At 32.8% G+C, this 26,986-nt stretch overlaps 1 protein-coding gene across 5 annotated transcripts in view; it reads left to right on the forward strand.

Moving 5' to 3' along the window:
- Nucleotides 1–206: 206 nt before the first annotated feature.
- Nucleotides 207–26,986, forward strand: part of LOC117102598 (putative complexin-1) — a 38,801-nt gene continuing 12,021 nt past the window's right edge. The window contains exon 1 of one of the 5 annotated variants that reach the window (XM_033242947.1): nucleotides 207–331. Coding sequence is in view for 1 of the 5 variants with exons in the window: in XM_033242946.1 (XP_033098837.1) it covers nucleotides 17,574–17,675 (102 nt within the window). In the remaining 4 variants the exon portion in view is untranslated. Of the gene's footprint in view, nucleotides 332–17,529; nucleotides 17,676–26,986 lie in introns of those variants that run through there. The other 4 variants (XM_033242953.1, XM_033242946.1, XM_033242948.1 and 1 more) reach the window with 4 other exon arrangements.

The raw sequence follows: 26,986 nt of genomic DNA on the forward strand, positions 1-26,986 counted from the left end.
GTAACTTAGGCCTACAATTTTTTGTAATTGTGAGCTAATAACTTACTTAAAAATACAAAAATACAAATTAATTGCATTGCAATTCAAAAGTTCAATCAACAACCTTTAACTGTGCAGTGTGTGTTTTTACATTTAAAAAAAACATGACATCTTCAGTGGTCCATGAAATGAATTAATTTTGAACGTTGAGGGCGACATTTATTTTTTTTCGGTAGTCTCTCATGTCTGCCTCTGCTGAAAAACAACGAAGATGTTGATGTTTCATCCATCTTAAAACAATTTATTTTTTATTCTCAGACTGCATCTGAAAGAAAAGTCGAACCACTTTCAGGTATAATCTTTCATTTATTACCACACAATACTTAAATATAAATGTAAACTCCAAAGGTGATATAGTTCGAAGATGCTAGGCCTAGCCTAGCCTAAACACCATCATCTCCTGGTTCAATATCAAGGAGATGATGGATGCAAGGCTCTGTGTTCTCTGTTTATCTTCTTCTTTGTGTTACGTAATTTCCTGGTTGAGGCGGGTGGGCCTAGGCTAGGATAGTCTTTTGCTAGATTTTCCAGTTATATATTATATTAATTATTTGTTAATGGTATAAACAAGTGTCATCATTATCAATTTTATCATCTTTATAAAAATGTAAAATTACAGTAATTTAATTAAATTAATTAATTTTATCATCTTTAACTTTATCCACTGAAGTTTGCACCATACGCTAATACTAATATTGACTTTATTTACAAGAGGGGCTTTTAAGCACTGAGTGCTTTGCCTCGGTCCCGTAGTAGTTAATTTAATTAATATATACTTTTGATCATGCAAATGAAATTTTGAAAGTTGTCATAGTTATTATGCATAGGCCCGGCCTAAGCTGGCTAGATTTCCATCCCGACCTTATTTAAACTTTGTTGTGTCTAGAGAAACGGTACCGTATGCTATCTAGGTAATGATAAAGAAGGTAGGATTGGCAACAGCTAGGGACACTCACCATTGGCATTACTGAGATAAGGTACAGTACTGTATTCCTAGCCACTGCCTTATTAAAAACACATGCATGAAACATGGAGGTATTCCTTCGGGCATGAAACATTTATCATTATTCTTATATTTTATTAATTGTTTTACCGAACAGGAAATCACATGAAGTTTTTATTTTTGTTTTTATATAGCGATTCACATGAAAACATATTTCAAATGCGCCCCATGCTGGGGAAACTTTAGCACTCGTCCATATGAATGCGTAACTTATCAAATATCCACATAATAAAAACTGTCGCATATATTGTTGTAGTATATTTGATTTGTTATTCACCATTAAAAAAAAATTCCTATAATAGGCTTTATGTGTTTTGGTGAGTATATTTTGTAAATGTTGTTTTTATTGAGTATATTTTTGTAATTTGAAAACTCTTGAATCTATTAATAGGTGTGTTTGGATAAAATTTGTTTGTTAAATCAGGATGTAAAAGCTAAGGAATAATTACAGTTTTGATAATACTATTTCATATGTTATAATAGACACCATCTAAATATATCTGCAATATTTTATTTGGTGGCAATTAGCAATTTAACCGAAATGCAAGATTTTCATATAGCACGTCATGAACTGAAAATCTTATTCACATATTGATTTTTCTATAGCGCCCTCAAGTGAATACTGTTACTTGCAATATCTATTTAATTATCTTTTGCTTATTGATGACCAAGATAGAGAAGTCATTGTTCTGTATAGATTTGTCATAGTTACAATGGATTATTAGTCATGGTTGTCATGGCAATTCCCTGTAGAATGCTAACTGGGTGGTTAGTTGTATTAAGGCGTTGAATTGTTTATACACCACCTTTTAACGATATGAAAAAATATATAGTTAACCTTTAGGTAAATGTAATATATTTCATCATGACAATTAGTGCCGTTTGTGAGATATTTCCTAGAGGGCACTATTTTGATAGAGATAGTTTTTGTCAAGAATAATGATTTGAAAAGAATTTATTGCAATGATAAAGTAAATTAATTCCTTTTTCATCTATTAAATATTATTGTTATAATATTACTAAAGTAAAATAAATATTTAAATAAAAAAAATTTATAAATGATATTAATTAGTTTTATAAGTCAATCATGACATCATCACTGTAACTTGCAATGTTATTTGCCTATTCCCCAGCGTCCAATATTTTTTTTAATTATTGGACGCATGGCTTGATTTTTTCAAGGTTCGTGTGCAAAAAAAAATCCTTATTTTTTCGTCACCACCGCGAATACATCGCGCACCGTGATAAAAATTGAATTGTAATTGAAAATTGCTTTTGTAAAACAAGCTTAATTAGAACCCAAAGAAAGTTACTTCAAATTCAATATTAAGTATGAACAATTAAGGAATTCATTGAATCAATGGACCCTCATAAACACAACAAAGTGAACGTTTAATAGAAATATTCTGGACCTATTTTAAAGACTCAAGGAACACAATTAGATGTAGGCCTACGGCCAGGCAGGCCGCCCGGGCTTCCTCCTACTATAACTAGGCATAGGCCGTAGCCTGGCCTAGTTATGAAATCATTGCACGATTTTACCTGTCTGCATGCACCGACCAAAAAGGACGTCAGTCACTGTATTCCCTCTCGAATGCTGAAATGTTTATTTCTTTGACGAAAGTCTATCAATATAGCATTACAAACAAGTTTTTTCTAACACAATAGTTAGGCCTATTCATCGTATCTGTACTGTACTGCTAATGTTAGATGAGTTAAACGCGTACTGCAGAAGCAAAAATCAGCATACGCACAGCTAAATGTAAATACGTACATATATACTGATCATATCACTATAGCAACCGATAGCTGCTACAACAGTTGGTTATAAAAAACTAAAATTAAAAGACGGCGATTGACTTTTAAAGCAATTAGTAGAGCATGCATCGTACACTAAACGGAAAATTATTAGATTTAATGCATTCAAAAATTTCCTTCGGGCCTTGCAAGCCCTCAGGAAATTTTTTCAAGCATTAAATCTAACCTTCGTACAATAATTTTCTTATAGTGTACTATGCGGAGCTCTATTAATTGCTTATTATAAATTATGTAAATTAATTTTGTGAGTTTTAAACATCTTTTATCTGCATTCTGTGATTGGTTGTTTGCAAGCGCTGTCCACACAATCAAATTTTATATGACAAATTTGTGTGATGTGCCCATATATGGGCATGATGATGTCATATTACACCCAAATATGTGCATATCACATTTATTTGTCGCATAAAATTTGATAATGTGTACAGAGCTTTAACACAACAGTGCATTCATATCTAATAAACTGATTTCATGATAGCAGTCACATGACCTCCTGTGGGTTAACAAACCAAGGCTGGTGATGAGTGACATTGACAATTCCTGCAGTTTTTGTATGGCGATTGCGAGTTGTTTCTGGTATAAGGCACATATAGGTAGTATATGTAGAATAATGGAATGCCAGTAAACTATACCAAATTGTTTGGAAATTGAACTTGAGAATATTGTCATAATGCTCACAATGATACTGGCCCCAAATAGTAGATTTTTCATGAAATTTTAGGCCTCTGCATACCTGGAGCTACTTTAGGTCCTCGCCTTCCATATGTGTGTAAATAAAAACTAGGCAGAACTACGAGTCTCTGCTATCTCAAGGTAGTGGGCGACTCAAAAAAAAAAAAATTTTCATTCCCGTATTTGACTACTGTACAAAATAAGTGTATTACAGTATTTTTGTTCACATTATTTACCATTTAATGATAGCATATTAAACATCAAAGTTGTATTCAACAACACAGTAAAATTGGCTGTTTACTAAAACACTTTTTTTGCGCATGCTGCATAACAGCAACAGCAATGATTACACTATTAAGAATACCCACAATAGGCCATGTGACCAGTAACAGCTATGCATCATGAATTCCGTCCCTTGTAGTAAGTAGACTCACTGGCTATAAGAAAGATATTGAAACAGATGATTTTGTAGTTTGTTGAGAAAGTACAAAGTGCATCGCGACTATAACATTAGGAAGCTACTGTATTTTATTGATTGCATTAAAGATGTTTAAATCTAGGACGTGATGACGCTGAGTTCTCATTGTGTTTTTAATTCTAGGATGTGGGGCTGGGATGAATCTACATTGTTCAGAGAATCCAGTCACAGTTGAGTGAATCCATTTTAGCACGGGCATATCCAGACGTTTTTAACTAGGGGGCACCAATTTCATAGAGGCCTAGATGGAATGTGATTACATGATATGATATAAAGATTAATAAGTATCCAATAGTGGTATAATTCCTGTTCAGTTATACGCTGTTACGAACATTTAGTATTTAGTAACATTTTGTACGTATTTTAGTTAAAAAATAAAAGAGGAAAAACTGGGGGAAGATGCCTTCCTGTGCCACCTCCCTAAATCTGCCTGGTTCTTGTCACCATCGAAAGTCCCTATTAATAAACATTGTGAATCTGTCTCATTTCCTATGGACACTTTGAGCCTACAGTTGTTTTTTTTTTCCAACTAAAAATGTCTTGTAAAATATTATTTAACAAAAAAGGACAAGGGCATACATTTTTATTTGATTTGAAATTCCTTTTAAATAAAACCCAAAATCCGATGAATTTTTTCAATCATGACATAATTTTATTAATTTAAAATAATATTAATAACCATAGTTTTATTGAGATAAAGTGGAAAAAGAAAGTTTAAATTCTATCAGATGACCATTTGGTTCATATTCCATTGAGCCCGTTTACATTTTGGCAACTATTATTTGTCTTTGGGAGCCTGACCTAATTAGCATCTGTGTCACTTATGGAGTGAGTATCAGCTTGCGTAAATATCTCCTTCAATGATCAATATGGCTTGTGAAAGTGTAACCATTGTTACTCAAATCGTCAAGTAAATATGTGTGTTGGTTTTTTTAGGAGCATTGATATGATCAATACAAATGATTAAAATGAGCTGGCTTCCCGGCATGGTTAGTAAATATAAACCAAGGTGTTGCATATGTCAGAATGTTCTGATACTAGCTACGTAGCATTATAGAATAGAGAGACCAGCTTAGCTCAGTCGGCTAATCTGGTGGTAGCCACTGTTTGTGCGCTGAACCGTGAAAATTTCTAGGTCCCCGGTTCAATTCCCATCGCTGCCTCTCCTTGTGTTTCAGCTAGAGGGCTGAAAAACAAGTTACAATAGCGCACCGTCTTTCGGATGAGACGTTTAAACTGTTGGTCCTGTGTGCATTTATGGCCCATGTGCATGTTAAAGAATGCAGTACACTCTTCGGAAAAGAGTAGGGGATTGTCTCCCGGTGTACTGCCCAATCACCACCAGAAGGACTTTAGTGGGCTATCCTTGGTGTTTATACCGAATAAATCCAATCCAATCCAATCCAATTCTCCCCAGGGAGCTGATATGTGTTGCATGTGTTTGATCCAATGACCAGGGGTAATAATCTGAGTTTTGCTGCCATTAAGCGTTATATAATTATAAACCTAATATATATTATAAAACATTGTAACATGTATTATTAGAGAGCTTTCGTTATCTCGTTCGAGAACCAGTCCACCGATAAAAAATTCCCGTTCTTATTACAGTTCTCGTTAAAAAGATATTGGGCTTTCTCTACCTATTTTTCGCGTTCTCCCGAGAACCGAACTGTTGGTGGCAGCACAGCCTGTTGCTACAACCGTGGCACGCGCTTGGGCCGGTGAGGCATGATGGCTGATGTAATGGTACAGAATGGCTAGGGCCTAGCTTAGGACGAAATACATTGATTTTGTGAACATCTGCGGAAAATTTGATTTTCTGATAATTTGATGATTTTCTCAAGGTAGTATTATAATCATTTAATATAGAATATAATAAAATTTCACTAAAATGTTGCAACACATTCAGCTTCTGGTTCTCGATTCATCGGTTTTGAATGCGAGAAATTGAAAATTAGACCTAACTTGGTGACGTCATACACAAAAATATGCGTTTTTCTCAGCGGATTGGTTCTCAAACGAGATAACGAAAGCTCTCTAATATTAGCAAAAAAATCAGCTTAGTGCTAATTCTAGCTCTCAAGGGATTGGCATGCTCTCTGTACCATGATTCTACTTTTTTATAAGTTATTTGTAAATGATTTGAAAATATTCTTCGGGAAAGAAGAAACTCATTATCGTCCATAAAATTCATGTTTTTGATGAGCACGCTCTATATATTTATACATTACTGTTCAATGCTTCGTTTGTTGGCAGTTGATTTATGCTTTTAACGTCATGTATATTAAAGACAGCTTAAAATTGAAATTGAATGTTACGAAAGACTGCATAAAACTTGTAGTAACATGAAACTAAACTTAATTTCAAATCCTGAAGGACTTGTACCATTTTTTCTTGATGAAAAAAATCTCAAATCAATTACCTTGATATACACTTAACTCTAATACATCTAAATTTGTAATAATAATTGTCGACTTATATTGCGCATATTGTAGGGACCTCTATGCGCTTACATTATTACACCCAGATCACTGGATCAAGCACATATGGAACACACACTCAAGCCCCATGGGGGAATTCCATAATGTTGCAGCTGTATTCAGCGCAGGCTGTGCTTGAACCTACCCGGTACGCATTTGTACTCCTAGGTGGAGAGAGACAACCGTAGATAAAGCGCCTTGCCCAAGGACACAAGCGACTTGCACAGCGGGAGTTTCGAACCCCCGACTTCAAGGTTGGGAGTATATTGTACCTTGAGAATGGGATAATCAAATACTTTATTTTGACCTACTGTAGCAATGCTTCAGAACCTCATTTTCTTATTTGTTATATAGTATAGCTATTGTTTTGACAAAGTTTTTTTTTTTTTCATTGACCAAATAGTTGTTACAATTAAGGGAGGGAGGGGTAGCAGTCACAAGGAGGAGGGAAAATGAACAAAGCAAACATCTTAGCTTTACAATGGTTCCAAACACTTTATTCTAATCATAATCTGTGACCTGTAACAGTAAAATGAATATGAATACTCACTTTTGGAGATTTACGCAATTTTGCACAACGAAGCTAAGATAATCGCAATTGCGTGAAAGTACATCAATATTGCTATGCACAATGTAAACAAACGAATGGTGAAATACTTACGGTCCAGACTAAATATAGTGTTCAAATTGTTAGTACATGTCGGTAATTACCCCGTCTATTTGATTCTGTTAAAAAACCTGAAACACGCAGATCTCCATGTTTGGTGGTCAAGCGTTGTGTCACCAAACATGAAGATCTCTGTGTTTGGCGGGCAGAGTATTAACAAATCTTTTCTTTTCTTTGTTTATAACCTTTTAATTGTCTGGTACTCCACTTAAGCAGTTTTATACTAAATTATGTTAGAGAAAAACATTTAATATCTATCATTGGAAAGTATATAATTTATAATTGGTCACTTATAATTGACTGATGTTAATTACATTTTGTATGTTTTTTCCGTATTTTGTGATTATGCTAAATTTATACCCAGCCTTTATAAGTTAAGAAAATGCACTCACATAATATGACAGGTATATTTAAGTTGTCAGTAATAAATATCCACAGTATTTTGTTACAAGTTGTATAATTTTTATTCATGCACTATACTTGCATAATGTATGAGGTGAAATATTGTAGCACTTTTCAAGAGGTGATATTGTAATATCAAGTAGTTGCTTAGGTATTTTCTCAGTGCTTTAAAACTGTCTATCGTTGTAGAGTCTGGCTGTACAGAATTTATCTCGCAATTTTATGCACACACTTAAGGTCTTACCATAAGCATATTCCCATTATACGCAGGCTATTACTGTGTTTATGATGGTGATACTTCGGGGATTAATAACATAGACAGTCTTAAATACTTAAATTTTCCTTCGTCTAAATAATAGATTATCTTTACTTTGAGACAGTGAAAACGAGTATAGAAGGCAGTGGATAGAGAGAGAAGTGAAGATGTTGCAAAGAAGTACCGACAGGATAGAGAGATATTATTATCGAAACATATTTATTTATAGTTGTGATTATTTTATTTAAAATAAAGAATCTAAAAATTGTAGGTGTATTTGTTTAATAAATATTAGAGGAATAATTAATATTTAAAAGACAAAAAAAAAAATGGTTTTCTTGTTAAAAAAAACCCCCAATTATCTAAAATGTATTGTAAGCTGATAAATATAGCTTTATTGGTAGACTGAGGCCATTGACTCTGAGATAAAACCATCGCTATCTCTCATTTTTCTCAAGGGCAATTCGACAGTTCAATGAACGTGATTATTTATTTAGTGTTGTTCATCTTTAATTTTTCAGTCATTATTTTGTTAAAGATATAACCATTGCATTTTCTAGGATTTAATGGATACAGTCCATTTTGTAAAATATTTTATTCACCTGTTAATTTACTGCAAGTTGTTTTTTTGTGGTTCTCGTTCGTAGAACAATTTTCACCGAATCTACCATAACCATATTTAAAAATGATGTAGACCTACTTGGAAGTAATTTATGACAACCAAACAATGTTTATAACAATAACATCATGCCAAGGATGAAGAAATTCATAAATGTCAGAAAATACAGGTCTATGAAGATAGGCAATGACATGTGTGACAAAATCAAAGTGCTGCAGCTATCAGTAAAATAAGACCTGCCTGTGTTCAAGAAAATGTAGGGAATTGTAGGCCTACTTTACTAAATAGATGCAGCGAGGGGTTAGCAACCACCTTCTACGATGTCTGCTGCCAGTGACAGATTTAGAAGAATTTTTTTGCCTGTGTGGTGGGAGGCGGGTGGGGGAATGTGGGCACAAGGTATAGTTACAAGTAATGATCAGTGGTTCCAGGATGTGGGTTTTAGTGTGTTCCCTTACATATTGTCGGGGTCCTGGAAACCCCAGCATTTATTAGCCTTTCTAATTTTTTAGATAATTTCTCACTCAATAGAAATATCTTAACTGCTCCCAGCAGGGATTGTTGTTGGGGGGGGGGGAGGTGTGGGCAGAGAATTTGTTGGCCAGCATCCTTTTTAAAGATGTATTGTCCCTTGCTAATGTAAAAAATCATAAAAAATAAGTTTGAAATAAACTTGCTCATTTTGCAATAACATACAAATTATAATACCTTGTGCATAGAAGTAATTGAATTTAAAAACTGTCTACCCTAATTTTTAAACCAACAAATTATAATAAAAATAATAAAACACTTTCAGTGACTGGAAGCGTTTCTATCATTTTTCGCTGTAAACTGATGGGTAGACATTTTTTAAAAGCACTAATTTCCATGTTCAAGTTGATATTCTTTTATGTTACTTCAAAATGGGCAAGTTAATTTCAAAAAATATTTGTATGATTTTTAAAAATTTTTTTAATGACGATTCGTTCAGACTGCCACCTACAATCACCAGAATACTTTGCGTCGATAGCGGAGTTGGATTTATTGTATAACCATTGTGTGACAGCCGCAGTGAGTGTCTGGCGTAACTGGGGATATTTTACATTTTATATGATACATATTGCATATGTGTTCCCTATTATGTAAATGAGCAAATTAATTATGCATAGTATTCAGCAAGCGTAGATACCAGATATTATTTATGAATCTCACTTTGTCATTAGAATAATCCATCACCGATTTTTAAAACTCAATACAGCTTCATAATTTCTCGAACCATATTATCAAAATATGGAAAGATATGGACCAATGGTTATTGTACTCATTTTTTAATTACAGGAGCGTGGGTTTAAATCTTCGCAGATCTTGTTCTGATAAACAACTCTTAAATGAGATTTAGTCAGTATATTGGTTTGTCTGGTATTTTGACTTGGCCTGATTCACAAGGTGGCTCTGTTTTAGTTGTAACGTCAGCTGACCACTATTGTTTTGTTGATATAGATTATTGCTCAGCAAAATGTAGCAGAGAAATAATTAAAATAATTTAGTGAGTCTTAATGGAATTGAATGCTGTATGTCATATTACAAGTAGTCATAGCTACCATGCATCTTCAGAATCCCAGACTGACTGAATTTCCCAGAACTACGGTAATAACTACATGTCTCCCTCCAATTAAAAACACTTTCCTGTGGTCCCAGAACAAATGTCTTTTACCATTATTATTCTAATTAGATACTGAAGCTGCTATAGACCATGGATACCCCGGTCAACAAATGTCCAAAGAATTTGAATAAAAGAGACAAGATGAACTATTTTACAGAGTTTTCTTTAAATCCAATAGTTTCTGAAGGCTGCAACTACAGTATATCAGGAAAATAGCAGTTTTCTTTTAATGTGTTTTGTTGAAGTCTAAGTTGAAACGTTGCACCGCTAAACATGATTTCTTAGTACTCCTCGTAAGTCAAATGTTAATTTGCAAAATTGTTGGGATTCCTTTCCAAAAGCTTTTATATTATTAAACTGAAATTAAGCAGGTTAACACATGGTATTCTTGTAAGTAAAAATGCAATTAGCAATTTACCCAAAAGCTATTGCTTGTTTAAAAACACATACACACCCACACACCTTAACACTCTGATGCAGTGAGCAACATATCATGAACTGATTGATAAAATAGTGGCAAAAATATTTCAAATCTGTAGTACAGTATATTGTTAAAAGTACAGTGGGACATTTCATTTTTGCTAGGGAAGTGTGAGTGGCAATGGTGGACCTATGGTAAGGAGGGGAGGTGGGGACGGGGGTTGAAGTGGAGGCATATGGTCTAAGTACAGATGAAAGTTCTCTTACCTATTGCAGGTGTCCAGATGGTTATGACCCTTAGAAGCTCTGTAGTTTCAACAATCTCAATCTTTTATGTAACTGTTTTTGCTGCTGCTAAGATGATGGGGTAGGAGCGAGTACCCACCATTGCTGAACTCGCTCTGACCCATTGTAGAGTTAGGCAGGACACTCACTGCATTGTGTGACGGTCATACGACCATTGGCCGATGAATGAAACTCCTTGTGAGCATTAAACGATGTGGAACTGTTTGCTTTATTGTCAGTGGCGGTCTGAATGGATCTTCATTAAAAACTGTCTGTTGCGCACTCGTCGTGGCATTGCGTTCTCCATAGAATCGCGTCGCCGATAATGAGTGCCCAGCTCAATTGTTCAGTGAGAATTGTATGATTAAGCAAAATCTTTGTGAAAAACTGGAAATTTTTCAATTAGGATATGTATGGCTAGGTTTAAAATGATATTCCTTTTTATAATCATAAAAAAAAAAATGACAAACCACAATAAGAAAACGCAGTATTGTTCATTACAATAATGGAACTAAAACCATTAATGATTTTAAAGGGGTTTGTTTTGATGAATTTGGAAACACCTGCTTAAGAATGGTATTGCCCATCATTTAGAGAGTCTACGAAATAGATTATCAAGAGAAGAAACACTTGTAATTAACGCAGACCTTGCTTTTTCAACACTGCCTAGAAATAATCATTGAATTTAGTGATCCATTCTGATTGGACAGTGTCAGTGATCCAATAACTTGCATATTCTAGTTCGTTAAACTTGCAAATTAGATTGATTCAGAAACTGGTGGATAGAACCAACGGGTTATTTATACCTCCCCGATAGAACTAAACGACGGGAGTGTTGCCAATCATAGACTACATTTACATTAATTTTGAAAGCTCTCTCACACACATGACATCAATAATTAAATTTTAGTTTCATTTTAATGCCCGTTCAAATATAAAATTTTTTGGATTTCCATATGTGATTAGCTTTAAGCTGGCCATTTGACATGGCTATCAGAGCTGGTCGGAAGATTTGAATAGTAAAGGTTGACATAAATTTTAAACATCGTCAGATTTTCACCCTTAATTGTCTGTGACACTGCACTGAAACCATATTATTATTAGGATGTGAAAAGGTTGACATAATCGACATACTGTCAAGAAAGAATAGCTACATAGCAGTAGACTAAATATTGTATTTCTGTTGCAAATTGTAATATTTATATTGTATCATTTCGTGAATCATTCCAACTCGAATGCCAGGCACTCAGTATGGTAAGGCCCTGTCACATAGTAGCGAATAGACCTAACGTATGCCAAGCGTTCTCGTTTTTTATAAGTCCCGATACGCTCAAATACTCTCAATTGTTTTGGCAAAAAAAATAACATTTTTGCATGAAAGACGAACGCCCAACAAATGAGAAACGAATGCTCATCGTACAACTAGCATCCATTTAACGAATGACAGCGCGTTCGCAGCGTTCAACCAACAAATGTTCAGCGTACACAACGAATGCTCAGCGAATGTCACAAGTATGCCTAACGTATTGATGCCTTCTAAACGTTGATGTAGGTCGGTATACGCTAAGTGTTCGCTGGCCATTCGTTACTCATTAGTTAGACAAACGCTATGAATACGTCATGCATTTGCTATGGCAACATTTCAAATGGGATTGAACGTGTTTGGACGAACAACGGACGAACAGAAAACGTAAACCCAACGTGCAAAACGTTCAAACAACGAATGCTCACCGTATATATAGCGTATGTAGCAGAACGTTGTCATACGTTCAAAATTTTGAACATGTCCAAAAATTAAAATCGACCCCAGCGTACCCAACGAACAGCTAACGAATACAACGTATGCCAAACGTATTACGAACGTGTCACGAGCGAATGTCAACTTACGCGAACGTAAACCAATATTTTGATAAACGTCGGCATACGTTGGTTCTATATGCTACAGTGTGACAGGGGCTTTAGCTGCTGACGGCTGACGAAATCAGTCATACTTTTGGCCTATGACTCCATCTCTGTTCAGTGTGTGTGCTTGAGGGCACGACGTCATCTCCTGATTGTCAGTAGCAGTCTGACAGGTTCAGCAGACGACGACGTCATGTTGTCAAGCATTCTCACAAATCGGAGATTGATTAGTTGTCCAGGTCAGGGCAGTGTGCGACTCGCTCTAGATGAACATTACACGGTGGTTTTTTGCCTTTGAAAACGACATTTTGACTAGACACAAAAACAATATTCGAAAAGCGGATTACTAAAAGCAGTAACATTTTAAGAGTATGTGATGAAGAAAGATCACAACATGTAACTTGCAGTCTGTAGACTAAAAGTAATGAATATTTATGTAGCGCTTAAGATGTATTTATGTCGATTATTTGACCCTGTTGTCCCCAAGGCAATGTAATAACATAATGATATACATGGCTATGTTCTAGGGATTAGACATGGTGAAATTAAGTAGGGTTGGGGGAAGCTGCAGCTTCAAATGTTAAACACATTATTAAGAAAAATAAAAACAGAAAAGAAATATAATGTTCAATAGAACATGAACCTAGTCAGATCAATCTTAGTAAATTTTAACTCAATAAAAATCATGTTGAAAATTTGCCAATAGTAGCATTTTGAAATGTGTCAGGGAGAAAGATGTTTGGTTTTAAACTGGAAAAGACCAATTAATGACATTTGACACTAAATTCCTAAATATTATAAATACCCTGTCATATGGGGGGGGGGGAGTGGATATGGAAGGGGGTGTCCCCTCCTCCCAAAACAAGATTTAAAAAAAAATTGGGACTTCTAGGTGTTCTGCTTGACTGATCAGACCCAGACGAAGATTGCTGAGACAGATTTTGCTTGGCATAGGCAGTTACTGGGATGGGAAAACTAGGCCTATTTTTTTTTGGTCCAACTGCCCGATGAGCTTTGGCCAATGGAGGGGGGGTGGGGCTTGACCAGACCGATGGGGGGCTTAGCCCCCTGCCCCCTATTGACACTGACTTCCGTGAGACAGTTGATAATAATGTAGTTGAAGCAATTATGAAATTGGGAAATGGGTTATTTTCCAAGAGATTCTTGCTTGCTTGTGGAAGTTTGGGAGGTTGTCCCGAGAAATTTGGAACACCTCGATAATATAACTTAGAACTCTTTTTTACACGTAGGGAGAATTTCAATGTTTACTGTATCTTTGTATACCTTCCCAAAAATACAATTCCTCAAAATGTTAACTAAACATTTTATATTTTTTTATTTAAAAGTGTCACACAAGTTTAGAAATTTATTTATTTTTTTATTGGTTTTCAACCATTTTAATTTCAAAATCCTTAAATTTGAATATAGAAATGTATGTTTGGAAAGGCTAGGAATGGTATTATTTCAGTGACTGTAATTTAGCAACGAATATTTCATTCTCTCATTCTGACTTTCATTTGAAAAGCCAATAAAATACAAATTAAGGTAATCGAGGAAAATTGCTGTTGTAATTTTTTTGGCTGCCATTGAATGATATTTCTTTGTATGTTTGATATTTTCGAAATAAAGATACCGTTTATTTTTATTTATTTGAAACAGTTGTCCAACAAGAACGGTTTGTTCCCATTTACAGGCCAAAATTGAAAAAATAAACATCTAAAATATAAAATCACAAGGTATAAAATTCAAATTGAAAACATAAAAAAAAAAAATTCATATAGATAATAATAATACTGGTTATAATAATAATAATAATAGTAGTAAAATTAGATAATAATAATACAGTATAGGAATTAATACCTTTCATCTTGGATACACTTATATTCATATTGTAATCTAAGACAAGCAATGAATTAAGATGAATAATGGTTATACTTTACTAATAATTATTATTTTTTAAAGTTTTTTATTCTAAAATTAGGTGATAAACTATCTTTAAATTATTAATAGTTTTTAAAAATGAATAGGCATTAAAGATAATGTCATGAAATTTTTATATTTTAATTTTATTGCATTATATTTATCTTGTTTATTGGACAAGATAATAAATGACTATGAATTGCCGTGAGATATTACTCAGTAATTGAGCTTCATTAAAATGATAGTGAATCTCTTGTAAAAATCTGGTGTTTTTTTTTGTGCAGTACTTGAGTTTCTTTTATGTTATACGGTCAGTGCATGCTATCGGGCACAAAGAAACCAATCCTGACTACATCCTGGCGTGCCAGACTGTGTAATATTGCTAAAGTACAAAAGAAGTGATTTCTATTAGGTATTCACACATGCAATCAAGTTGCCATATAATTTCAACATCTTAGTGTGCGTGGGTTGATGGTTAACCAACCAGGAAATTAACAAGTAATCTATTAATTATTGTATATATTGTCAGATTAAAGCCTCGTTACAATTGTCATACAGGTGTAATGTGGCAATTTTAATGGTTGTTTAGGGCATCGGTAAATTTGAATGCCGATGACAAAAAAAAATATATATTTTTATCATATAATGGGTGAGTCTTGACAACTTTGCTTTGCACTGCCCTCTATCTGAATATTTTCAACACCAAAACTAGCATATGACCAGTAACAGTGCCAGCAGCGGTGCAGGGGGCTGAATCTCTTGGTTTGACAGGTCAACACGCCATACGTTGTCTACAATACACACAGAAAGGGAAAATATTAGTCACCGGCTCTGTCAAAACGCTCTGTTTGTCGTAATTTCGCACAAGCACCAAGAACGTTCAAGAATTTTGAACATTTTCAGGATTTCATATTGTTTTTATAATATAAGATATATTGAAGATAATTTCTGCAAAATATCAGTCACTAAATCTAACTGAAAATTATATTAAAATTATTTTTAAATACAAATCTTAACAATAAACTACTGATTTTGGAATTTTTGGTAGCTGTTTTCTCAAAACCTACACGGCCGATTTCCAATTAATTAAATATTCATAACTTCGCTAATACTCAACCAATTTCCATCAAATAAACACTGTTTTAAAGAATTCATGCAAAATCTACCAAAAACTCAACAGCTGGTTTTGCCAGAACCAATCTCATTTACATTTTGGTATACAGTAATACACTCTAAAACATTTGCAACAGCTTAAAGTGGCCCAAATTTCCCTGATAGCACCTGTCCTTCAAGTAGAACAACATACTCACACATTCAGATATATCATCCATCCAATGAAATTACTTCACATGGTTTGCCAGATTTTAGCTGCATAATGTGGAACTCAACTTGGCTCACAGTAAATATGTCTGCAAGATGTTTTTAATATGATTTTGTAAAGCATGTTACATCCTTTATGCATCATATATCATTCGCTCTTCTCAAGTTGCATGTTGCTGGGCAGACTAGACCAAAGCTGTAGATGATCATTTAACGGGTCATTAATAATCTTGGACAGTTTCTTAAAACTCAACGAGCAAAATGTATTTAACAAGTGCGAGTACACCGTGTAATGTATAGTGTGTTATGTTAGCTGACTTGCATACATTTTGGTCATTGTACATTATCGTAAAAAAAAAAAGAATCTAACACGCAATGTTAAACTAGTATGGATACCTATCTTCACATATTTCTCTATAAAAAAAATTTTGAGGATGTGTAAACATTTTTGTCTTGTCTGCAGGCGAACATTTATTAAGCTCTCTCATGCAGTGTACATTTTATGTTAGCATTTAATTTTGTTTTCTGTCAACAGTTGAATGGAATTTCCCAGAGTAGAATGTAATAAAACTGTTATTATTACATTTGTGCTCGTTACAGACTATGAAGGTTAAATGAGGCTCCCAAGTCTTCCGAGATCCCTAAACTCCCACAAGAACGCAAAATATTATATCAAAACATCTTGTTTTCATGTGGCTCAATTTGTTTTTTCTTGGGCTACGTTCGAAAAGATAGATTGTGTAATATTATTATTGATTATTGCTTTTGTAATTTTAAAACATCTTTTCCATTTTCATACGGATCCACAGATTGTTGGATAGTAATTATCTTAGAGATACAGAAAATTTTGCTTTAAAATACCATTAATGATTTATTGTAAGATATTTTAGTTAGAAATTATAGACTATATGTTTTTTTTATAGTTTGATTTTTAACATTGTTATTATGACAATAGTAAAAAACAATGTTAATATCATTTATGTTATTTTGTACACTTCAGTCAAATACTAATTTTCGTAATTGGTACTGTGCAGTTGAATAAAACATTAAGAGGAGAACAAACAATTGCTTCTATAAAACTAAAAATAGTTAATAATAGAATTTTAGAATGAGTTATTGATTTTTTTTCTAATGCAATATCATATAGTTATAAAAAGACATATTTCAGCGAACATTTTCTCCACTAGGGAAGATGGCAAAATTATTTTGTCTGAAGAATAACCACACAAAATATATTCCCATATATTCTGTAATTCAAATTCAAATTTAATTCCATATTTTTTATCCTTGAATATTTGGAAATTTAAATTGTAATTATTGATTCATTACATTCTTTCATTGCTTAAAATTAACTTATATTGTTAAGAGAGGATTAATTCCTAAGGGTTTACTCACTGTATGAATATTAAAATCTTAATTACAACAGCAACTTTTTTAGAGAATTCATTGTTTTTTTTTTACCCAAATTTCTTTAGTCTATATCATGTACTATTATTGTATTTCTCCTGTGGTTGTATTATAACCATCTATTGATTTTTCACTTGCAATGTCACACAAATTACTTCTTCTCCCTGAAGTAGAAAAGGACTCTGTAAAATACTCTCATCTGATTGGCCCTAATCCATTAGATATGCATGACTCCCTATGTAAATGCTGCAGATCAATTCCTTACTGAGCTCATTAAATTGTTCTTTGAGAACGGAACACAGCAGACGCAGAGACAATTTACTCCCGTGTTATCAAGTCATAACAGTAAGTTTGTCAGCCTATTATTTTTTTGTTCCTTACCATTCTGTCTATTACTTTTTCATCCTTATTAGTTCTTTCATTTTCCACTGCCTTGGTTCGACATTTTCATCTTACCCCCAAACCTGCATAAATCTCTTTCTGTCGCAGATGGAATAAATAAATTATAGGTTATTTTTTCATCTTTTAGCATTTCCATTTACTGGACTCATGGTTTTTGTTTCACGTATTAATTTGGTTTTTTTCAATCCATGTAGTAAAGTGTATCTAGATTCTCTCCCAAATGCATTGTAGTTTTTTTTTTTTTATGTTGGTCAAGAGACTAGTCCTTACGTATGTCATCAATCACCTTCTAATCTTAAAGAGGTAGTCAGTCTTTTTGTTAATATTGTTAGAATAAAATTTTTTATAGATTAAAGGGACACTTTATTTTACGTAGATGTTTAAATAAGGTAAAGAAACACTTAATTAAAGAGGTAAAATTCATAACTTTATGGCAGTATAAAAATGTTTCTCATTTTATATCTACTAAGGATCTAACCCCTAAGGAGTACAGAAGTTCTGTTGTCTATCATTTTAAATGTTCAGGCTGTAATAGTGATTATATTGGTAAGACAGTTAGGTGCTTAATAACTAGACTTAAAGAACATTCTTCACGATCTTGATAGTGTTTTATTTGATCATGTTAAAAACTGTGAGGCATTCCAATATGTTTTAGGATTACAGGGTATACTTGAAAATGATAATGTCATCTGTAATGTAAGTAATAAATTAGGTTTAATATTTTCTAGTACTAACATTATTGACAGCTCCCGAAACGGGTCTATCCTATAGTTTAAAGAAGCGTTCGCTATACGTAGAGTACACCCTTTGCTTAACAATGGGCTCAGAGCTTCAAAAGAGCTTTCTTTGTTTTTGTAGGTAGCTTTGATCATTAGAGTAAGAATGCTTTGATCTTTTGTTTAAATCACTTTTATGTTACCTACTAGAGGTAATGTTTTGATTGGTTTACTTTTGGTACTAGTGCATATAAGCTTGCTAATATGGATAATTTTTTCATTCCTGATGATGACATAATTAATGTCGAAATATTGAATCCCAACACGATGGCGTGTATTTCGATACTTGGAGTATGTACTATACTTTCCTAAAGGGACACTCATGTAAAAAATAATGTTTTTTTAGATTAAAGGGACATGTAAATAATTTTATCAATTTTTCATCAGTAATAATATATAATAATTATTATAATGTTGCATTAATAATCAGTTGTTTTAGTATCAGTTACTAATTACAGAAATAAAAATAAGGTAGTGATAATATGTTGCTTAATAATAATCAAATATAGAGTTGAATATTGAATCTCTCACAAAAGCATTATCTAAACCATAGAGCGAAGTTTTGCTCTGTCTATACCATAGAGCAAAGTCTATACTTACAGTCTGTCACCATATATTATCATCTAAGATTACTTTAGTAGATCCTCTAGTGTAAGGTACTAATTATCATTCCCATTCTATGCAAAATGAAAGTATAATGTTAAAGGAATACAATTGAAAATACAATAAATATTATATAAATTCAATGATGATCAACCATAAGTGGCAGCCATTTTGTTTTTATCATTGATTCCCTATGTTTGTTTATTTATTTATTTTTTTATCATTTGATTCATTTTCAATACAAAAATCTAGGCCTACTTTATGTCGCATTTACTAATACACTACAACATAAGCAGCAACAAATGAAGTTCACAATATATACTGGTTACAGAAATAACTGCAATGTAATTCAAAATATTTTTTTAATTTGCAGCCATCTCATAATTTTCCATCTTGCGTTTCTCATTGATTATCTTTGTTCCATATCATGATAATTACTTACCGTTATCTCCATTAATCAATCAATCAATTACTCTTATGCTGAGTAGTTGCACAACCTTTCTGTCTCATCCTTCTAGCATATTTCTTGGATAAATTTTTTCCATGTATTTCTATCCCTGGAATTTCTGCGTAGTCGTAAAATGTTGTTATCTTGTTGGTGATGATAACGATGATGATCCTTAATATATCACTTTACATTCTTTCTTCATCTGAGTTGAATATATTATTAATAACCATTAAGGCTTACTTTCAAATGCTAATAATAATTTTTCAAAGATATAAAATACTTTATGAAATCTATTAATATAGGATCATAGCATCCTTAAGGTGCTGGAGTTAATCTGATAATGCAGTAGCTGAAGAACATTAATAGTGCATTATTAATAGCTGTAAGCTTCGTTGCGCATTGATATTTAAATTTATATCAAGTTGATCACATAATTTTATGAAAAAACAGGGGAGTAATGGCTGATTGTTACCTCATAACTCTTTTCTGAAAATTTAGTTTCCCTGCCCCTCTCCTATCACCCTATTTTCAAAATACCTCGATTCTTTATCAGGATTCCAATAGATCTAGAAGCTATTTTCTAAGACTAGTTAAGTGTTTTGGTATTTTTACAATGTATAGAGATAGGAATTGAGAGTGATTATCCCAATGATTTAGTTACATTAAATCTATTATTATTATTATTGACAGTAATTGACATTATCATTAATAATAACTCTCTTAGCTGGTGATATATACTGAGATTTTGAGAACTATTCTAAATCTGGGAATTATTTTCAAACATCATAACATTACAGTAATAACTTTTGTAAGTTTTACAACATTAATATCTCCTGACATTGCACATCTCACTATTCTTCCCACCTGGTTTGGTCAGGGAGGTATTAACTTCTTTGGTTGAATACGCTTTGATTTCTTTATAATATTTTATAAATGAGAATGTAGTGTTGATGTTATTTCATCTGTTCTAAAATTAGATAAATAATTTTTACCACTGCGTTTTTGAATATACTATCAAAGGAAAAGCAAAAGCAAGTTCTTAGTGATTTCTTAAATCTTATTAAAATGTAGAAATAACCTCCTAGTTTTTTTCTTTAGTTTATTATGTTTATTTCTATATATTTTAATATTCATTTATTGTCTACCTTTAGCACCTTGTATCAAATTAGTAATAATTTTGCTTATAAAATGATTTATAATTATTACTAATACCATTAATTATTTTAATTTTTTTTTTATCATAACATTAGATAAAGATGAAAAATAGTTTATTCATGAACCATCTAATCAGAATCAAATTTATTTGTCCTCTCGAAAGTTACATTAGTTGTTCAAAGCTCCTAACATTTATACCATAAAATGCTAGCATACTAACACATACATATAAAGATACTATAACCTACTTATACAGAATACATGAATACATTATACAGCGTAGTCATTTCATATATAAATATAATGATCAAAGTATGTTTGGCTGTTAAATAGGAAACTGGCATTAAAGCTGTTTCAGAAATTTTTGTGGGAGACAAATTTGTGAAGGTTTTAATTATTGTTTAAACACTCGAGATGCCTAGTAACATATGTTATTGATCATCTCGTCGTATATTGGAAGCAAACATGTCACGTGTCTACAACACCCCCTTAAGTGGACTGCCAGCGTAATTTGCATTAATTAAAAGATTTAGACTAACAGACATTATGCCGAGTGATTGCGAATTCTGTAGCGGAGTTTCGGGAATGTTTGAAACAGGATGGCCTTGATGGCTAGATAAGCGCTGTACAGCTTAATAGTCCATAGGGACATATTAACAGTGAACGGCTGGAATTATTCAAATATCGTACATATTTAAGGTTTCTAGTGTGAAAAACCTTTCTGCAATGCTCATCCATATACAGTTTATCTGTCATCGCCGTTGCCAATAACAAATTGGTATCGCATATTGCATGAATTATTCATGTGAGTAAATTACCAATAAATGCATAATCGATGTAAATTTTATTTTCTTTCTATTATTATTATTTAATGGAGGCATAATAAGGTTTTCACAGTTTAAGATCTAAATTCATTTTAGATATTATAATTTTCCAAAAAACCTAATTATAATTTTTCTCTTTTTGTTTATGAAAATACATGTGGCAAAGACAAGCAAAACCAGTCACTCCTCGCAAATCGTGTTTTGGAGATAGTGGCCAAAACAAGCCTGAGAAATGCCCAAAATCGTAAACTTTGAACTCTGATTTCTCAAATACTGTTCTTTAAACAGCTGTATGTTTAAACTCCTGTAACCTCATAACGAAATGTCGGATTTAAATGATTCTTTTACCATTTTATAACTTTCATTGTACTGTTTAACCCTGTATTATTAACTAAAAATAGTTCTTTTTTTTTGCGAAGAGTGACTTCTTTGCCTTGTCTTTGCCACATATAGTGTCCTTGGTTTTGAATGTCCTTGAATACTTATGTTATTAAATGATATTGAAGTGTTTGCCTCGAGCCTGTAATAGTTTAGAATTATGGTTGTATTGGCGGCGAAAATGCTCGACTATTGATTCCCTCTCTTTCTATTCACGACAGATGGTTGCTATATACAAGCTAAATGCCGATAAGCAAACAGTCTAATTTGAATAATACGTGTTCTCAGGCTATAGTGGCATAGAAACAAGCATGCTAATGTTTTTGTAACATTATGTTATTGTTATCTTTGCATAGATCTGCAACATCGTATTTCTAGTTTCAACTCATTAGTGTACATCTTTAATGAGATCATCCTCGTTAGTCATCAGTAATTATACTTTCCATATTTGATGGATTCGGTTCAGTAGCTTAGTATTTCAGCATAATGACGAACATACCAGTTTGTACTGTGTTCAATTCTTAAATAGTTAAACATTAAAAAAAAAAATTATATACAGGTCTCCGTCTAATTAAAGACCCCTCTAGTTGAAGACCACTTTCCTGTGGTCCCAAATCAACAAATGTCTTTATTATTCTAATTAGAGACCATAGCTGCTAAAGAACATGGAAATAACCCCAGGTCCTAAAGTGGTCTTTAATTGGAGGGAGACCTGTGTTTTGTATATTGTGCCATAGCAGCCTGACTGGTACTGTGCCATAATACCAGTGTCAGAGGTCATCATTTTTACCAGTGTCAGAGGTCATCATTTTTACAGCGATATCTGCATGATTATCTATAATTCATGATGATGTAATAGGATGAAACATATGATTTGTGTAAAAAGTGTAACTTCTCTTATGACACGTTTACACTTATAAGGCTTGCCTTGCGCTACTCCCAAGGTACTCCGGTTACTTCATTGTACCTGCACTTGTTGTCATTGGCTGAAAACTACCACCAGAGTCACCGAAACGAGGTCAGCTTCAGGACGAGTTGGAGATGTTTACATTCACATTTTGACAAGGCTGGTAAAATATTCTTTACGTGTGAACGGGACCTTAGAATTTTGGAGTGTGTTCAATATTAAATTTATTTTCTCGATACATCCATGCTCTCACTGAACAAATCTCAAATCATAATTAATAATAATAATTTTTTAATTTTTATTTTTTTTATAAGTATTTGGGGAATTACTGAGTTTACCTTTAGAGTAACCATGGTATAGCAGTAAAGATAACACATCAGGTTTAGCAAAACATCATTCTAATTGCATTTTCTAATGCAAAATATCTTTTAATATAAATGAACTTCACTCTATCAGAAAACCATAGCAGATGGCTAATAGTAGTAGAAGATACTTTTTTGAACACCCATCTACATCGATTAGAATGATTTATAAAGTGCTTCACATCCTATTAAATTAAATTCATGGATATAAAAATTGTATTACTGTGAAAAAAATCCTTTCAATTTGATAATAAATATCTGTCATTGTCATAATGGTAAAAACATTTGAGAGAGATCATACATCTAGTTAAGCTTGGCTACTTTTCTAAAAATCTGTACATTTTGGTAATTCTTAAAAAAGGATTAAAAAATACACTTTTTATATTATGGAGAGATAATGAATGAATTTTAAGCACAAATCATAATAAAAGCTTTCTTCATGATGCTAAAATAAACTGATATTTTTGAGAACTATTCTAAATCTAGCGAATTGTTTTTCAAGCATTGATAACATTTCATTTATAACATCATCATCATCGTCGTCGTCATCATCATCAATAGCACTTCTCATTTGCTGATGTCACACTACAAATATAAATTTAAATAAGTTAAATTGAAGGCATTTATTACACATTCATAAAAAAAAGTCATACAACAGCAGTAAAAAAAAAAGATTTGACTGAAAATGCTATATTTACAACAAAAAAATCATAACTGCACAAAATAGTAGTTGCAGTATAATTTTTCGTCATCATAAATGTCTTCCATAATTTTCTGATATATTTTGTGATTTAAATTGATTTTATCATTTCCCTTAATAAAGTGTTTTTTTGGGATCATCATCAATAAAGCTTGTCACCTGCTGACATCTCGCATCTCAAAATTTTATTTTCACCAGGCTCGATATGCATTGATTTCATGGTAATAATTTATAATGGAAATGTTTGTATGTCATTCCTATTACAAAATTCAGGAAATACACCAATGCATTTGTTATTCAGTGTTTGGGTATGAATTGTAAAAAAGAAGCTGAAATAATAGTTTAAGATGTTTGGTGATTTATTTATTATGCACCGAGATAAAAAGCTGCTGGATAAAAACATTCTACCTTGCAATGCCACAGCATAGATTCTTGCCGGTAAATATAAGTACAGCAATTATAGAAGTCATTCGCATTGATGTACATCTATATCTTTAGGGAAAACATTTTAAGATGGCGACAAGTTTGGGTAAATCGTCCTCCCAACGTGTGGAATACATTGTTGTGTTTAACGATTTTGTACATGTACTGATTTTTTTCTTTCAGCAGAGTAGATATAGAATGTATTGTGTTAATGTGTAAGAGGGTTTATCACGGAGTATTGATATGCAATTATGCGTTAGGTATGCATGATGAATTGTAGGCTTAGTACTTTAATAGATTACAATTTATAATGGAAATTGAGTATGCATGCACATGACTATGCAAGTTTATTTCATGCAGATGATGTGTGCATGGATATGTGAATGTTAAATGTTTTATGAGGGTACATTTGTGATGAGCTAGGATTAGTATCCCATCACAGACATTTTCATATGATGTTAAACGTACGATTAAAACATGTTAATTCTATACTGGCCTTATTGTGACAGGAACATTCCTTATTAATATGCATGAGATGGTGCAATGTAGCGTTAAATTGACATCAAACTATGACCATATGTTACATCATTGCTTTCATAGTGTATTGTAGTGAAACTTTAACACTTTTTTCACATTATCACAAGAAAAAGTCAAACAAATTATTCATAGATCATATTAAAGATCAGTACATTAAAACATTACGTTGTAAATATTCATTACTCTTGGTCATAGGAGTATAAATAGGGTAGTGCTGTGGTCTTCATGCAACAACCTACAGTACTTCATTACTACCATCAAAGCTACAACATCTGCCACCACTATTACCACCACGATCATTATCACAGTCTCCATCATTATCGTCATCAATATCTTCATCTTCAACATCACCGTAACCTTCATCATCATCAACATCATCAATATTATTATCACCATCCAAAAATTATTATTATTAATTTTTTTTTATTAAGGTTGTTAATGAGATTGTTCTTAATATTACTTTAATGATTCACAAATTTATTAGTGTATGAATCTAAATTAGATTCCTCAAAAATAGTACTGATTACTGTAGCAGTCTCTTTTTCTATAATGGAATAGGGGCATAGGCTGGTTTTATCCTCGGAGGGGTGGGGGTGGAGTGATTTGTTAAAATTGAGAATGCAGAACTAGGGTGTGGATGAATTCAGAATGCGGATCTAAATCCATATTCCAATGAAACTTAATGGTCATTTTTAGTATTTGAACTCAATGAAACAAATTTAATGCCATGGGGAGTAGGGTGCATCTGCATCCCTCTCCCCCCTTCCAGCACAGAATACGCCCATGATATTTGGGTAAGTGTGTTTCGGGAGATGGAGATGGAGAGTTGAGAAAAAGATTTTTTAAATTTGGGTCACATCTACAGTAGAACTAGGTCTATCAAATTAGCATGCTCAGTTATTGCATTATTCATTTTTCTCAGCTTCTCTCTGTTAATTAAAAATTTCTTAGAAGCATGAATTCATAATATCTATATTATAACCTTTGTACTATTCAGTGTTAAAGGTTGTCTAGCCAGTTTCATGAAAGTACCAATTTTTATGGCTTTGTGTAGGTGTTTTATAAGTAGAGTATTGGAGTTATTGACTAAACATATTAAATAATGTTCGAGAAATTTTCTCAGGACAATAGACACTGTCAACGGCTGGAATCACACGACCTAGTTCAGACAGAATGGTTTATAACGGACACAGCGATATTCAGCGTAGGAAAATGAATGGCTTCTTTGGAGTATTTCTGCTGTGAAGCACATCCTGTCGGCATTCAGTAATGTTGGTTGGAAATACCAGTAAAGTAATCTAATGCCCTCTCCAGACTATCAAAAACATGTGACATGCCTAAATATGGTCATGATGACATCACATCATGACCATATATAGGCACATCATGACCATATATAAAAAAAAAATCGTCTCAAGACTCATCTCTTTAGTTTATTTTAATTTGCAAATTTCTAGCGCATAGAGACCTATGTATTTTGCGCTTTACAAATCCAAATTATTATTATTATTATTATATAGGCACATCATGACCATATATAGGCACATCATGACTATATATGGGTAGTTTTTGTCAAAGAAAATTTGATAGTACAGTATGTACAAAGCTTTAAAAATGCTTGGTTTGAATTTTGTCTTTCATGCAGTCCATTTCTCTTTAAGTATAGGATTGACTGACTGTAATTTAATTTGTTTCTCTTGTTTATATTGGTATATGGATAGAACAATTTCAAAATAGAAAGTTCAATTATACATTAGATTTCTCAAGGAGTATTTTCATACAGTAATGTTATAGAAAAATCGTCTGGCTCCAAGATATTATTGTCTGATTGCTTTGCTAATTGCTTCAGAAGGTACTAGCCCCGCAAATTTTGATTTTTTTTCAAGAAGTAGCCACTTGAGGAAATGCATGAGTCTTTGATATGCATATTATCAGTGTGTGCCACAATATGATTTCTACTAGGCTAGTTCCAAAGGATAAAATGCAAAGAGAATACTAGAATGAGAAGACAATTTTGAACACTTGTAGTGACTTCCTTGCATTATTTCTGTATCACAAATATATTGTAGGGATGGAAAATTGTTTTACTGCCTTGATATTTCTCTTTCTTGTTATACTCTTACACTTACCATACTGTGTTG

This window comes from Anneissia japonica, unplaced genomic scaffold, assembly GCF_011630105.1.
Source record: "Anneissia japonica isolate Jap-2015-1 unplaced genomic scaffold, ASM1163010v1 scaffold1489_len2284818_cov182, whole genome shotgun sequence".
Classification (NCBI taxonomy): Eukaryota; Metazoa; Echinodermata; class Crinoidea; order Comatulida; family Comatulidae; genus Anneissia; species Anneissia japonica.